The following is a 17,877-nucleotide window of genomic DNA, read 5'->3' on the forward strand; positions in this document are numbered from 1 at the left end:
GCAGGCAAGAACAACAAATCTGAGTGTGAGAATGAACTCTAAAACTCATCTTCATCTAGGATAAAGAGAGGAAGGCTGTCTTTATGCTGTAAATAAGATGCTCAATACCTTTCAACTTCTCAGCTATAATTCATCACAAATAGGAATGTGAACGCACAAGTCCGTAGGCAAACACTGAGTTGGGAAAGATACCTCTTCACAAGCATTTGGGAGCATTCAGCCTCCAGTTTACATGCTACAGAGAAGGAAAAAGATACAAAAAATAGGAGGAAGAGCAATTGCTAATAAATGGGGATGCTGATCCTTAACTGAATGTGAACAACTATTTTAAAAGATTCTTCCTGGGAAGATAATAAAGATGAACTTGTCATCATTATTGTTTCAACAGATTAAACATTCTTGAAACTCTTTAGACTATATACAATAAAACACTTCTTAAAAATGAACTTGTCTTTTGTGTCTGGAAAGCTAAGATCCTGTCTAGTCTAAATTGTAACGCTATTGGAAAAACATTTAGCCACATGCTGATTCCTAGCTAACTTTATCCCATAACCCCTTTCTCTTTTCCTTATGGACACCTCTGCAAAGCCAGATAAATCTGTATTTTGGTAAGCGCAGTGACCAAGAAAAACAGAGGGGAACTGACGGTAAATTGGCATGATATAATTTTTTTTTTTTTCCCCACAATAGCCTTTTTCAGAATAGTTTCTCACCATTTCTTTATCCTTTGAGCTAGCGGAAAAGTGTCTTTCACTCTGCATGGAATAAAACATGCTTGGGAATGATGTAAGAGGAAAAAAACTGTTTCTTGGTATTCAGAGCTTTGTGTCATTTTGATTACTTGTAAAAATACTAATTTACACAACTCCAGTATACATTGCGCTGTACAGAAGATTAGAATACAGAACAAAGAAACAGCTCTTCCCCCATAGCCATGCAATCTATAAACACAGCAGGTAATGTGGAATCGGGAAAAAAACTAACCAACCAACCAACAAAAAAACTCACCAGAATAAACACAAAATCTCTTGACCAAGTTTTAGCAGAAGAGCGCTCCTAAGTGAAGTCTTAGGAAGCTTTCTGATTGAAAGGGTTTTGCATGTACATCCACTGGACTGACGATGTATACACGTAACACCCAGTCTGGAAACACCAGCGGAGGCGAAGTCTGCCTCTGTGCTGTCATTTAGCCTGGGGCTCAAGTTCACACTGTAGCCCAAATTTCCCAGCCTTCCATCCAACTTGCACATTGACTCTCAGACACATTTGATTTGGAGGCATATTGGAACACAGAGAAGATTCTTCTAGTTAAGCTAGAATTGATAATTCTTTAGGGAGCTCTATTTCAAAAAATATGGGGGTTTGTGGGTTTTTTTAAAGTGCATTGTCAGGAAAAAAGAATGAGTTTTCGAACAGAGTGAAATGCCAGGAAAAGCAAAGATAAGTTCAGGATAGGATTTGTTTGTTTTTCTTTTATTTCTACCTCTACTGCAGTTCCACTGTTTTCTCAACATAAAAAGGTACACAAATGCTTTTGAGGCAGATAAAATGAGAAAAGTAAAACAGTCCTCTGTTAAACAGGAACAGTAATATTTGTAACAGGAAAGGCTAATTTATTCACCTTCTTTAAAGAACTAGAAAAAGCAGGCCAGGAGAAAACAGCTCTCTTCTGCTGCCCAAAAAAAAACTTTGGTGAAATACGCTACTAGGCAGAATAGCTCATGATTTTTGCATGCCACAAAGGATTTGCCTTGACACATAATGAATTTTATTGAGGTCAAATTTCAAGTTATCTAAATACTAGTTTACCTCCAGAGATACAGGGCTCAGGAAATTATTTTGCAATAACTGTGCATTTTTTTCCTTGGCAGTGATTTTGGAAGCAGCTTGATACTGTGAAATATACTGCTTTCAAAAACTTGTTACAGTTCTGCTAAAAAAGCTGATAAAACTTTTGTCCCTTTCATGGCTAAAAAGCTGAGCTTTATAGATTCTTCTTTTCATTTCCACTGACTTATAATTTCAGTAAAGCATTACCATACTTCTCTGGCTACACCACAACCCAGACACTGCAATTTCCCCTAAGCGGGGTTCAGTACATTGCACCTTCTTGGAATTTCATGGCTAGAGTGGTCAGAGGATTTCAAAAAGCAGCACCAGTCACTTCATTATTTTAGAGGGTTTATGAAAACTTAACAGATGCAGAAATTTAGATCTTCCTGGCAGCAAAAGAATTAGAGAAATAAAGAACTGCAACAAACAGGGGTTTCTGGCTCTTGTAAAATTGTATCATTAACCTTAATAATGGTATGTTTTGATTGTGGTGTAAAACAGATGAACTTTGAATACACATCCTTTACCCTGCTCAGAAAGCTGTATGCTTCTCAGTCATTCAGACAGCAATCTAATGCTCTGGATGCACAATGGCAAGAAGGTTTTGTCGATTTATTAATCTAGGCCTGTGTGTGAGAACAGACATTTTTCTTCCTCTTTCTCTTCACAGAAGTTAGTAAAAAAGAAAAGATTTTATTTCTGTATATGTATATATAGAGAGATATACATATATAGATGAGCATATATACATATAAAGGTATATAGATGTAGGTAAAGTGGTGAGCGTATTAATAATCTACACAACACTACAGTGTTATTTTACCATGTAGCTTGAAAGATACTTCCCAGATTAATTTAGCACAGCCTTTTTTCTAATGCTACATACAAATAGTAAAGTAGAAGATACACCAACAATTTAAAAAAGAATTTAAATCAATCAACTAGCAATATCACATCTGTTCAGTAGGGAAATTTCTTCTAAAAGTTGTGTTAGGAATGAACATACTGAAGAAAATGTACAAGCAAAATAAAGATATTAGAAGGTCTGAATACATTTATTAATATGCAGTTGATCAAATGAGAAATTAAGCATCTAATGTCTAAATATCTTGCTATATGGAAAACATAAGGAACGTGAAACACACTAATTTCAATATATGTCCTATAAGTTTCCATCTGATCTGGATTCCATTGGAAAACCTCCAGCTTTTTAACCAAAGAGCTCTCTGAAAGAAGAGCTCTGAAATGCAGGCAGCTACCAAAGGTCAGTGCATCTCAACATCACTCACTAAAAAAGAGCTCAATTAGACCCTCAGGATTTTAACATATTCAATTTCACATTTTAAACCCACATAAAAAATGGAAGGAGTAATTTTTCATTTATCTGGATTTCTCACAAGTTTGTAGGCTTCTGTACCATTTACAACCTTTTGAAAATTTATGTAAGCCTTCAGATTTTAAAAAGGCAGCTCTTTTGACATCCCTTTATCAGAGACAAAAATTATCCTTAACACAGTTTTTAATGCAGATTCTTCAAAATAAAACCTTGTTACAGGAAGCTAGACTAAATTAGAGTAATGAGTTCTCCAAGCCCCAGTTATTCTCTCAATTACTTATTGACTTAGCCTAATTCTAAACTAAAAGGAGCACGCAAATGTAATTTTTCCCTCTTTCATATAATGCTTGTAACTGTGTCACAGCACAGGATGAGACTTGTCATCAGTAGTAAAAAGGTAGCTATAGACACCCAGGACTGTGAATTGCTGAGTCTAGTTCTGCAATCGTACAGTGTAAGTCTAGCTTAGAATGTGCGGAAACATCCTTTTTAAACACTAGAGCATGACACAAGCACACGACGCTTCACAACAAACGCAAGTTCTCTGCTAATAAACCAAAGTCACTCCAGAATCTACAAGAGTGAAGACACATCCGTGTCTGCTGTTGAAGCACTAATAGTATTTACTTAAAAAAAACTGACAGTGGTCTTAGCATGGAATCTGTGCCCCATTCTACAAACGATCACAAAGAACTTGGAACTTGACATAATACCTTCACCATTTTACCTGGCTGACGATACCTGTGATTACTGTTGCCTTATCTGCTAGGTAACTGCATGCTGTATGTAAAGTCTCTTATGGTCACATTGCAACGCAACTTGTTTTCACACATTCCTCTTCCACACTTCAGTTTGCCTGCAAATATTCAAGCTGCAGGTTTCAAGATACTACACAGCAGAAGATGGTGAACATCGAGATCCAGTCTGCTTTCCTACAGCAAAACTTACTTCATTATTTCTTTTTTCACCCCAAACAGCATGTAATGGATCCCTCCATGCAGGAAGCTCTCAGCATCAAGCTATATCCCCCACTTAAAATCCTTACTGGTCCATCCGTCAAGCCTTCAGCCAGCATTGGTGGAAGGAGATCCCTTTTCCAGTCACAGAAGCCAGTTTTTCTGCTTGTCTATTTCAATAATTCAATTTTAATTTAAAAAACCCAGTGAAAGCTCCGGGATGAAATTCACCTGCTACATATGGTTTAAATGTAGTTGGAATATTTTAGATTAAGGAGAGCACAATTTCACTGTAAAGCTAGTATCAATATACACAGCAATTACTAATGCTAGACACCATAAATTTGGCTGCATCTGCTTTAGGCTTCATAGTCACTAACACGCAAAAATCATTGCATTAATGGAGTAGTGGAAATACAATAAAGCAGTTTATTATCCCTAAAAGGCAGCATGTGGCATATAGACTCTGTGGGGTATTACCAATGTCCTAGGAGCAGTTTCATTCGTTCACATCCTGTGGCATATAATTATCTCAGACTAACCATGACCCTGCGGGTCCTCTATTAAAATTATATTTTTGTTACAGAATGGCGTATACATTATTGAAGCACATTATTTTGATCACTGAAAATTGACATATTGTGCTCATTAGCCAGTAAGCCTGAATATTTAATTTATGAGGTTTGCTCCAAGTTTTTTACAGATCAGTCACTTAAGGGAAGTAAACAGGCAAAACTGCAGAGTAGTGAATGGGAAAGATTCTTACTGAAAATGGTGCTTCAAAAAGCAAAAAAAAAAAGTGTATCATGCCATATGCTGATACATGACACATTACATTAGGCAGGTAAATGGGTTAATTGGACTCATTAACATCATTTCCTTTTTAAAACTTTTCAACTAAGAAGATGAAAAGATTATTTTAATCTTTACACTTCTCTCTTACATTTTACATTTTTCACACGGGCCTTTTTTAATCAAATATTGATGATGATGTTCTTCAAAGCTCAGCAATTATATTGCAGCTCCCTCGCAGTAAGTGGCACTGTATCAAAACTCTGTTATTTCCTTATCTTTATTTCCCTCCCCTCCACTTTTTTTTTTTTTTTAATCAACACAACGTAAGATCTATTGGATTCTTGCCAGAAAAGGCACTCTGGATATTTTGCTTATCTGATGGCCTTCAAGCAACCTGCTGAGCCTGCATCCCCCAAACACTCGGTTGTAGACTAGAAACCTGCATCAGCAACAGACCCCACAATTGCGTCCCCACAGCTGAAACCACCACTTCTGAAAGTAAAGCCACAGATTACAGTCGTGTCACACAAAAAAGATTAGTTTTAATTTTCTTCCTGGCTGTGGAATTCCCTGTGGTATAGAGGTGAAGGCTATATGGGATGGCTCAACAGTGCTCTCTGCTGGCAGCAAGGAAAGCTTGCAGGAAACATAGATGGAATTTGCCTTAAAATTACCTTCAAAAATAAAGCATGAAATACTTTAAATATGTATCTATATCTAAGGCCCCGAGACGTTTATAGGCAACTCTATAGAAGACCATGATTTACAAGGTCAAGAAGCATGCCGTTTATTGCAAACATGGTTTTGAAAATGATGCTGTACTACCAGCGTTTCCGCAATTTCTTTACATACTGTTGCATACAATGATTAACTGTAAAAATGAAGGCAGGGAAAAAAAATTGTGGAAAATAACTATTCACATGTACAAATATTCATCACAAGCACTTAAATAAAACTGAATTCTCTGTAGAAAACAATTGTTTAGAAAAAAATTTAAAAATTCTTATGTGTGTGCATGTGTCTACATATGTACACATACAGAGAATACTTCAGGACAAGGATAGAGCGCTCAGAAGTCTGGAAAATCTATAGAACAATTGCTCCTAGTTGATTATATCAATCTTCTCTTTAAAAGAAGACCTTAAAAAACGAGAATATCCTTTTTAAACAACCATTAAGTAAGTTGGAAAAATAACTCTGTAAAATAATTTTATTTTCCAGCTTGCGTCCCCTCTAACAACAGCTAGAAAATCAAGACAGCAGCATAAAACTACTTCTAAAGCTAACTGGATGCCATAAGCACAATATTAAGAAAATAAATGTTCTTATATAGCCACTGCTTTGAAATAAAGGAATGTAATTCTGCTGCAGAGCTAAGCAGTGTGCCTTCGTAGGTTACATTTGAAATTCTAGTTTGGCGCAATGCTTCGTCACTGTCCCTAAAGTCAGATTTCAAATCACAGACTTGCCCTGAAGTCTAGATAAACTCTGTTTTCAAACCCTGAAGCAGTCTATGCTTTGCACAAGAGAGATATAAGGTACTTACTACAGTACAATCAATTTAAATCAATGAGGACAGTACTTTATATCACAGAATATGGTCTGGCCAAGTTACTATGAACAACAACCAAAAAAACATGAAATGAAAGGAACTTGCTTGAGGGACTCAGAAAAACATGATTCAGTTTATCACTGCACTTAGAAGCTCAGGTTCAGGTGACCTGAGCTACAGAGTGAAATTTTGCATAGGACAATCCTGTCTAAGTGTCAGGAAGAAAATAAAACAACCTAGCATTAATGTTGACTTACCCTGGTGAGACAAAAAACAATCGCAGATATATTTTTGTATTTTTTAAGAACTTTAAGACCCATAGATGGCAGATGCTAGGAACAATTTAATATTAGTGTTAATGTTTTATTGTTTTCATGGAGCACTTGTCCCTCCATGAAGCTACTGGGGAGAGGAGTGGAGCAGAAACCCAGCGGCTCATTACAGGTTCCTTAGGATCTGTGCTGCGCTCACTAGGCCGCCTGCTGCTATTGCTACATTGATACTGAATGGCAGAAACCAAAGGTAATGACAAAACATGTGGCATTAGTTCAGGTGCTGCTAACGGAGTAGGAAAGCCCACCACTCCCTGAGCCTGCAGAACTGCTTTCCTGTTCTGCTGGAATATAGGACTCCAGAAGGAAAATACGGAAGCCAGGTGGCAGATGATCGAAACTTGGTTATTGCAGGACATGAAACGGGGGCACTACGACACCTTCAAAACGCTCTTCAATCCTTGGTGATTTGCTTCCTTACACAGTACTAGGCCTTCTTTGGACTGTATCTATTTTCATCCTAAAGAAAGGAACATCTAATATTGCAGATAAGATCCAAGGACACCACAGCAGGCAGCCATACACAATTGATTTTCTTGCTTCCTTATGTTCAGTGCTGCTCCACTGGCAGGTACTGATACAAGTTTAAAAATGTTCTTGGAACTAATCTTCAGACCACTCTTACGTGAATAAATCCAAAATGCACTATTTTGCTATTTTGTAAAGGCCCCTAGGAAGCAGAGAGCCTGCGCTACCGCTTGAAGAATGGTGACGGTGAACTGCTAACGTAGCATGGGATTGAAAGGCAAAGAATCTGTCTCGGCTCCTTCTTTCCTCTTGCATTCCCTGCTTACATTTCTAGCATGGCTTCGCCCTAAAACAGGCTTCTTTTTCTGTCACTTCTCCTGCTCAGGGTTTTTGAAGGCTATTTTAACACAGACTGTAATGTAAAGATGTAGGCCGCAAAGGAAGTTCTGAAAAGTATTTAGTTCAGGACTAGTTGTGGAAGAAAAGACGAGGGGAACATGATATACAGTTAGCTAGGACACAACAAAAAATGCTTCCACAAATGCAGGGTTAAAAAACATCATTAGAAAAAAATGTTTGGGGATTGTTTTTTGTTTTTTTTTTCCCTAATGGTCATAAAGGCCTGTAGAGTTTCAAGATAAACATGCATCAAAGAGTTTGTGTTTATTAGGTATGCATTTTTATTGACTTTGCTTGTGTTCCACCTTTCAAAGGGCAGAATTGGGACTTTTTTGTGATCACAGGACCAGCAAGTGATACACAGATACCACATGAGTATTCAGATCTTACTTAGAAATGTAGTATAGAATATATTAGCAGCCTGTGCCTGTGTGGCTGTCTTGCATGAAGATAGAGAGAATAATGCTGCTGGGGAATTATGTGCACAAAGCTCTGTGAAGCAAGAATTAAAAGTAATGAGATTAAATAGAAAATAACTACATCAGGAATATGTTAATAATTTAATTAAAGTCTACCAAAGTTGAACTATTCCACAATTAAGGTTAAAGCCCATCAACATGCTCTGTTCTACCTGGGGGTTTTGTCACAGGTAAAATTACCTGTTTGGAAATATTTTTTAATGTATGAGGAAAATAGGGTCAACTAAGAATGTGGTATGATCATTAACTTTGACAATGTTAGAGTTCATTGTCTTCTCAGACAGGGTTTTACTGATGTTTTAAATATATGTTTTCTTTACCTCAGTCTCATTTCTAGTGCATAAGATAAATGGGAATATTGATCCTTCTGAAAAACAGGAGGGCATGATTTAGTGCTCTTTTTTTCCTTGTCTGCTGTGTTTTCGTCTTTACATACCTTTCAAGTCAAACAGAAACACAGAACAAAAGCGTTACTTAATAGCAGAGCAAGAAGCAACACAAAGGCCGTCACTATGAAGGACTTAGCACCAAAGATTAGTCTGACACATTAAGGAAGTAGTTATATAAATCTTAAGAGGTCTTTTATATTATCCTTTTAAACTACCCTATAACATTTTATCCAATCCACAGAGTGGTATAAAACATAAAATACCGTGCTTTCTGCAGTAGCAGATATTGCTGACTGTACCAGGCAGAGTCAACGTCTTTCCCATAAGGCGCCCCATCTTCATACTGTTTATCTTGTAGAATGTACAAAATACAGAAAATACCTCCTCGTTAACTTCTCTGCCTGCGACCTTTTACAAGACCACATGCAACTTTGCTTTCCACAAAACCAGCTCAGTTTGATGTTCTAAAATGAGAGCGCACCATCACTTTTAAAGGCTCAGTACCATAAAATATGGAAAATCCTTCTTTTATCTGTAGGTTCACATAGTGAACAAGATCAGAACCTCCTTTTTCTCCAGTAGCAGTTAAAACTGCACATAGTGAAAAGACAATGCATTGTTTTCTGCCAAAAACAATGGAAGACAAACTTCTTTTTTTTATTGCATTGTTTTTTGCATGACACTTTCCTACTGAGTACAATACATTTGTGGACTTTGAGCTTGCAAACAGAATGTGATGGCACTTATGTGATACTATGTCCTAACAACTGTAAATGGTTATACTTGAAATGTACACTTTTAAAGGTGATAAGATACTAGGTTTGTACATAAACGAGACAATATCCTGAACCACAATAAAGAATTTCACATAGCGTTACAGTGGTACTTCCCATAATCAAGCACAGCCTACTATACAATCTTGTCAAGTCGGAAAGTCTCCAGCAGGAAAAAAAAAAAAAAAAAAAAAAAAAGGGTTCCTAAATATTTCAATCTTTCATTCAGATATAATCTGAGTAGATGGCAAATATAAGACACTCCTATTCTTCTTGTAGTAAGCAAATGCCCATGAAAGAAGTGCCCATTAGAAGTTGCTAGTAATGGCAGTATATGTTGACACTCTCAAGAAAAGAAATGGGCATGAGCATGTCCTGAATGTGCACTGTGGTCCTGAATCTAGACTGGTATATGCAGCTACTCTTCCCTTGGGCACATACAAGAAAACTAGTGCTTCACTTAAACCTAAGAAGGCAGATAAAAGGGCAAGACCTTGCATTTTTTATACTGAAGATGCTGGATTTTGTCCTTCCTGGTGACAAGTCTGTGTGCCCATGCAGCAGATTTTATAGTCTCACTTCAAGTGTTCATCCCTCCCTGCAGGTCAGAAATGAGGCATGTCAGATACTTCACTGCATTACTGGTATTCTTCATCTGCAGTTATGTAGGGAAATTCTGTTTTAAAACAGTCAATACCATCTCTACAAGCACTGCATTTTTATGAAGAGAGAAATGAGAAAGACATATGTTACTCTTGTTCATGAATTTGCCTCTATCATTTCCCCTTTCTGCTCTACAGAGTTATTTGATTCATATTAGGGGTTATTTGGGTCACTTTTACCTTGAGAAAGAAAATAGTGGTAACCTAATTTGAGATTTGTACCAATTTAAGTAAGAAAATGCATTCTGAATATTTTGCATAGTTGCTAAATTTAACTGAGCGTTCAGTGAAGCGAGTTTCCAAATGTAAGAGGCTTTAAACCATGTTCCCCTATTTGTTTTTAAACTACATTTGTTACTTATGATCAGCAATTTTATGTCATTCATATGCAGTGTACTGAAACCGAATTCAATAAACTGACCTTCTTCCACCTATTAAACTAAACTTGGTATTTAATTATTATGCATGCAAAGTCAAGCAGAAAAACTAAGGAACATTTATAAATAAGATCATTGTGTTTTATTTGCAAAGAATAGGAACATTTGTATTTATTACTTTTCATAAGAAAATTATTACTGCTTATTTGAATTGGAATAAACACAAAGAATAGAACATCTGTATCAAAGTTTAAAAAGCCACAACAACCAAAAGCTGTTTAATCTCATCCATTTAGTTCTATTGCACAGTCTGTTCAGTGTAACTTTTTACAACATACTGTGCAAGAAAACAGGTCATTTAAACTCAGTAATTAGTATTACAGATAAAATGACACTGCAGCAATGTTAATTACTATAGTACTGATGTAGTTATAGGATATAATACATAATAGTCATGTCTTTAATTTTAAATTGAAGTGCAACAAAGCATATTATTGCTACACTTCCTCATCTTAAAGTAAATGAATGTTATTCAAGTGTACCATTTGTATCCATGCAGAATGTTTTTAAATAAATCACAATTCTACTTTAACTCAAACTGGCATATTTCACTTTCTAATGGCATAAATTAAGGAACCTCTTGCTATAGGAACTTTTCCTGTGACAGTGGAAATTATGACAGAGGAAATTATGACAGAATGACATGACACTGTCCTACACGACATCCTTGTCTCTAAATTGGAGAGACATGGATTTGATGGATGGACCACTCAGCAGATAAGGAATTGGCTGGATGGTCGCACTCAAAGAGTTGCAGTCAACAGTTCAATGTCCAAATGGAGACCAGTGGCAAGTGGTGTTCTTCAGGGGTCAGTACTGGGACCAGTGCTTTTTAACATCTTTGTCAGTGACGTGGATGGTGGGATTGAGTGCACCCTCAGCAAGTTTGCCAACGACACCAAGCTGCGTGGTGCTGTTGACACGCTGGAGGGAAGGGATGCCATCCAGAGGGACCTTGACAGGCTTGAGAGGTGTGCCTGGGCAAACCTCATGAAGTTCAACAAGGCCAAGTGCAAGGTTCTACACATGGGTCGGGGCAATCCCAAGCACAAATACAGGCTGGGCGGACAATGGATTGAGAGCAGCCCTGAGGAGAAGGACTTGGGGGTGTCGGTTGATGAGAAGCTCAACGTGACCCAGCAATGTGTGTTTGCAGCCCAGAAAGCCGACCGTATCCTGGGCTGCATCAAAAGCAGCGTGACCAGCAGGTCAGGAGAGGTGATTCTCGCCCTCTACTCCACCCTGGTGAGACCCCACCTGGAGTGCTGCGTTCAGCTCTGGGGCTCCCAACATAAGAAGGACACGGACCTGTTGGAGCGAGTCCAGAGGAGGGCCACGGAGATGATCAGAGGGCTGGAGCACCTCCCCTACGAGGACAGGCTGAGAGAGTTGAGGTTGTTTAGCCTGGAGAAGAGAAGGCTCCGGGGAGACCTTATAGCAGCCTTCCAGTACTTAAAGGGGGACTACAGGAAAGATGGGGAGGAACTTTTTAACAGGGGGTGTAGTGATAGGATGAGGGGTAATGGTTTTAAACTGAAAGAGGGTAGATTTAGATTAGATGGAAGGAAGAAGTTCTTTACGATGAGGGTGGTGAGGCACTGGAACAGGTAGCCCAGAGAGGTTGTGGATGCCCCGTCCCTGGAAATGTTGGAGGCCAGGTTGGATGGGGCTTTGGGCAGCCTGGTCTAGTGGAAGGTGTCCCTGCCCATGGCAGGGGGGTTGGAACTAGCTGGTCTTTAAGGTCCCTTCCAACCCAACCCGTTGTATGATTCTGTGAAAATTTCCACAATAATTTTCTTTTTCATTACAGCAGCTGTAAATCAGTTTGCAAATGAAGCACAACATTCAGTCTTTTTAAAAATAAGGATGAATCTTGAAGAGCATTACAGCTAATAAGGTGTAGGAGGAACTAGAGATATATGATCAAATTGTAATTAATTCTGTACCGCTATGGCTAAAATATCTGGCAATTATAAACATAAAATATTCATAACAAAACAGAGAGACTTGCAGAGGAGGACAATGAAAGTTTTCACCTGCAGCTCCAGTAGGAGTAGGGCTCCCAATTTATAAATAATTATATCTCTGCTTTTTGCAGCACCTTTACTTTTGGATAACTTTGTTATAAATATTAAAAGAAGGAAAAAATGAGTTAAATTTCAGATTTGTTCAAGTGTACTTAAATAATTTATGTCAGCTGAAATGTTCCCATTTTCAGTGCAGAACTTCTGTAATGAAGCCATTATTCAGACCTTGCATAAAAAAATATTCTAAAAGCCTACTTATTTAGAAGTGTAATAATCCTATTCACTGTGTTAACCATGTGTCCCTGGCTAAAATATGTACATATGGATTTAGAAAAATATTTGACTATACAGTATAAGATTCAAAGCAGAAGTTGAAGTATAACCTCAGGTTGTGTATTTCATCTCACAACAATAAGATGTATTGCTACATTTAAATGAAGGTGTGTAAATAGCAAAATCTTGAAGTACGTATAACCAGTTTCTAGGATTTACAAGTTATTTTCAAAAAATACTTTCTTTCCCCCCCATTTTGTTTAGGTCAGTGGGACGATGTATAACACAGGGAGACATGTATCTCTACGATTAGACAAAGAGCATTTGGTCAACATCTCTGGAGGACCGATGACATATAGTCACCGCTTAGAGGAAATCCGGTTACACTTTGGAAGTGAAGACAGCCAGGGATCAGAGCACCTACTCAATGGACAGGCTTTCTCTGGGGAGGTATGTCAATGTATTTGGACTTACAAATGAACTAGTGTGAATTACTCACTTTCCATTTTTGCCTGAATGTATTTGCAAACTAATTTGTACTCATAAAAATTGTTTCCCTTTATCCATTCTGAAAATCGGGGAATTACTTCTTTTTTTTGCCCATGCACTGCTGATTGCATGACTCAGGTCTAAAAATGAAACTGTTTTACTTATTGTATGCATAGACACGCTATATTCTCATATGCACTACTTCCAAAGTAATCAAGTATCTTTTGATGCGTCCTTTATATCCCAGTTAAGTGCAAATACAAGATTAACCACAAGGTAATACTCAAAGTGCTTCAAGTTCTTATAAAAGTGCTACTTTTGCTACTCGCTGGTGTGTAACACTTTACATTGAGTACCATTCTGCCTTTGATTCATGTAAAAGTAAGATGATACTGAATTTTAGAGATGGTTCCGCAGAAGTCTGTTGGTCTGCTCAGGAAATAAAGTTAACTCCACAAGTAAACCCTGGCAGAATTGGTACTTGCTTTGTATTTTAAATACATGTCTGTAATTGTCCCAGGAAAGACTATAATTTAATGATCCTGATAGCTATTGCAGATGGCCCATTAATCTTGCTGGATAAATATTTTAGTCTTGTATATGGAGTACTTTTTCAAAACATATAGTAAAGTTTGCAGACTTTCTGGTAGACAAAGCAGAATCTTTCCATTATTCTTATGTAGGAGCATTTTTACATAGAAGAGATGCATGGGTTTTGTAGTACCCCAACCTTCTTCAGCTTGTGCCATGTCTGTGAACTATCTAGCACGCAACTCTACCCCACAAATCTTAACAAATAAAAAAATGCTTCAGAATAACTGTATATTACTGTAGGGATTCTTTTTAAAGAGACTCTAGGTATCCCTGTTACCATTCTTTCAGAAGACCAAATTGAATAGGTTTTCATAATAAAGCACTTATTTTCTTGGATGTGAATAATCAAATTACCATCTGTACTATCTATCACAGACTCTGGTGATGAGTCAGTTAATGCATGGCATTTTCTTTGGCACTGTGCAACAGCCGTTATTTAAGAGTAGGAAATTAATTGCAGAGTTGTCAAATGATGGTATTATAATTGATGGTAATCATTTGCTTTGTTTTATAAGCTACATTGATGTATAATATAGCCAGTGGCAGCTTGTTCATGAAATTATTCATGTCTTGCACAACTGACTTCTGGTTGCCTTCGTTAAATTCTGTGATAAGGGAACATATAATGTATTACTCTTTTAAGAGCTGAAAGTTAAGTATGCTGTAGTAAATAAGGTCTTTGCTTCGCTAATGAGATTTATAGAAGAGCAATATTCAAAGAAAAACAAGTTGACTGAACAAGAAAGCAAAAATCTGGTTGAAACATACCATTGCACCTGATATGATGTATCAGCATCTTTTCAGATATTTTTAAAAGAGTTTTTAAGTTATAAATTCAACAGTCATAGACTATAACAAAAGGTAAAAATGTAGAGCACTGTTTTGCAATACTTAATGCTTAACTAGGCTCTCCTGGTTTTGCACGTAGGAGTTTTGAAGTACTGTTAACATGTGGTATTTGCTAACAGAGACCTCAAGTTTTTCTGAGTAAAGCAGAAAACCTAGCTAAAGTGGAAACCACTGTTAGTCAGTCAGTCATGCACAGCTGGATCCACAGTATATGCAGGATTCATCTAGATATCTGAATTCCTCCTGCAGCGAATAGAAAGAGATTAGCATCTTCAGAGGATGATCATTCCTGATAGCCAGAGATGCATCTCTTAGGACAGGACAAATCACTCTGTGGAGGTGCATCTCCCTTGACAACAGAGCAGAGACAAACAACAGGCCAAGTAGCTTAGACTACAGGCCTCCTTTTCAGATAGTGAGATGAATTCTGTCCTTTGAGGATGTGTTTTTCACACTTTCAGATAGCTGGTTTGGGCAGCTGGACAGGTAAGTTCCAATAAGATCAAGTATTAATTACTAATTTGAACCTGCATCTGCACAGTCAAGTCTTACTTACAGAACATGCACTGTTTTCAAAGTACAAGCATGGATTCAAATCAATCATGCTGAATAGCATGGCTGCAAATTTTCAGGGAAGGACGGCAGCTGACGGTGTTCTTAGAATATACATCCACCCATACAAGTGCTGTCTATATATATAAGTGAGTTTTGATAAGCTCTCAGCACTGGAAGATGTAATGTCTACAGCTCCTAGCAACTATAGTAAGAAAACTGTAAACAAGCTAGCTGACTTTATGATAGAGTACACGTCTTTAAAATGTAACGTATGCTTTTAAGACTTGCTGCTAATCACTATTCACTTCTGCACTGGATAATGCTGTCTGAGGAGATGGGGCAAAGAAATGTAACTGCGTAAGCGCATTAGTTTGATTAAGCTAGTGCAGGTAAGAATAACAATGAATATTTGCTGGCTTTGGCTTTAGCAGGTGTAGGCAACCAGAGAAAAATCATTGCAGGATTACACTGTTTGACTGCTAATTGCACGCTAACTCCCATGACACTGCCTTGTTACTGCTGTTCTTATTTGTGTTGGACAAACCCACTATGGGTTTTACTAAAACCTCTGTTTTGCTGGGGAAACAATTCCTAAGGATGAAGTTACCCAAGAAGTGTGATCCATGCCAGTAGATCACAATCAGATTATTTTTACTTCTCCTTCCCTCCACTCCCATCCATATCTGTCCCCTCATTTTCACTGAGGTCTCCAATGCCTGTTAAAGTCAGCACATTGCAGAGAGAGAAGGGGAACCTGGGGAGAGGTCAGGGGAGAGAGCAGTACGTCTCCCTCACAGCACTGGCAAACTATTAGATTGGCTCAAACAGACCTAAATTAAATCCAAGTGCAGAGAAGACAGAAGCTTTTAAACAGCCCCAATATCTCTTGAACCAGCTGCAATGTTCTTTACACATCTGGAAATCCCACCTAACATCCATACTAAGCAATAAGTTTGTTCTTGGGGACTTTTTTTGCCCAGTGAAGATGTTCTGCAAGTGGGCAGGTACTCAGAGCAAGCTGGAGAGCACTGGAATGGTACCGTGGCATGAAAAACAATCTAGAAATAGCAAATTGCTTCAAAATATACTGTGGTCTGAATGATACTGAGAGGCTTGTAATTTCCAGGCTTTAACATTTAACTAGGTGTTAAAGGCTGTCAAGAGAGATCTCTACAATAATCTGGTTACCTTTTAGCCCCTAATTATCACTTCAGTAGGCAGAATAACTGAACTAATGCTTAAATAGTTTGAGTGTAAGGGCTTTAAAACTGTGTATCAGATTATCATCAATATGTTTGGCACTGCTAACATCGAAAGAAAGGCAGGCTTTGGAATGCTTAACTAAATAAATCGAGCATTTACTTGTCCCTCTGATACATACTTGAGTGTGTTTAATTCCCTACTCTTTGCATAAGCATCCTACCGAATTATAATGATTAAAAGAAAATCTTGGCTCAAGCAAAGACCCCAACTAAGACACCAATCACTTGTGCCTGCTGCCTAATGTCTCTAGGCAAAACAGTTTTTAATGCTTCAGAGTCCATATCATTTAATGAGAAAGACCATCTTCCCTTCAGACAGCAGCGGTGCAAAATACAGCAGAATTTACCAGAGTTCTGTTGTTCAGGCACTGTCTACCTTGTTAAAATAAAAAGGTAACAACCTCCAAAAGGTTCACGTTGAAAAAGGGACCCTTTAACTTTACCATGTGGCAAAGTCATAAAAATCCATACCAATTTTTTTCCTAAGCAGAAAAATGAAAAATATGCTGCAGGAGACCTCCAGCCACTTTATGGCTACGTGTTGTAGTAGCCTTATCAATGTAAAGGCAGAAAGTCAAGGAGCTTAATTATTTGGGGTTATGCAACAAACTCAATAGCTGGAGACTTTCAAACAAGAGACCAGCCCACAACACACGAAAAAAATAGATTTCTTCTTCTCTGCCCACCAAGTCACCTTTCAAAAACCCATTGACAGAGATTATAAACACACAATGATTTCATCCACTACATAAGAAGTAAAATGAAAGCCAGAATAGTATCTAGATAAATGAACACATATTGCAAGCTATACACACAGTTTGGAACTGAGATTTACTTTCGCTGCTGCTAAAAGCCACTGACAAAACCAAATAAAATACAAGAAAATGGGAATCAAAGGGGGAGGCTGGAAATTCTGAAATACCAGCCTTTGACTACTGCAATTTCTTTAACTGCAGGCATATTCTATGTGAGTGGGGAACTTCTAGTGATAGTAAAGGATTACTTATCAGAGAGATCAGTGTTGCAAATCCAACTTCTGATATTTTTAGAAGCAAGACTGTCAGATAGACAGCCTATGAGAAGCATCCGGCCAGCTGGAATAATTTAATCCAGCCTGCTGCAGAATTAGAGTAGTCTGAATTGTTAAATCAGAAACAGTGGCTCTGTCACTGAGACCTTCTGTACACCTTTGACTTGCCTGTGTGGTTCCAAATAGCCTCCCCCAAAATCCTAACGTTGGTATTGGTTATACCACACACACCCCCCAAAAACAACCCAACCCAAAAAACCCACCAAACAAACAAACAAACAAACAAAAAAAAACAAAACAAAAAACCCAACCAAAAAACCTTTACTGGAATAAAGTACTGTCTATGTTCTATGACTTGAGTTATGTTGGCAAAACAGAACAAGTCAT

The 17,877-nt window shown here is 37.8% G+C and overlaps 1 protein-coding gene across 3 annotated transcripts in view; it reads left to right on the forward strand.

The window, feature by feature from the left end:
* The window catches only part of CA10 (carbonic anhydrase 10), a 213,580-nt gene that overhangs the window by 153,428 nt on the left and 42,275 nt on the right, over positions 1–17,877 (forward strand). For all 3 annotated transcript variants that reach the window (XM_052808292.1, XM_052808290.1, XM_052808291.1), the window contains one exon: positions 12,976–13,161. In XM_052808292.1, coding sequence (XP_052664252.1) covers positions 12,976–13,161 — 186 coding nt within the window. The remainder of the gene's footprint in view (positions 1–12,975; positions 13,162–17,877) is intronic.

Source organism: Harpia harpyja, chromosome 14 (assembly GCF_026419915.1).
Source record: "Harpia harpyja isolate bHarHar1 chromosome 14, bHarHar1 primary haplotype, whole genome shotgun sequence".
In the NCBI taxonomy this organism is placed as follows: domain Eukaryota; kingdom Metazoa; phylum Chordata; class Aves; order Accipitriformes; family Accipitridae; genus Harpia; species Harpia harpyja.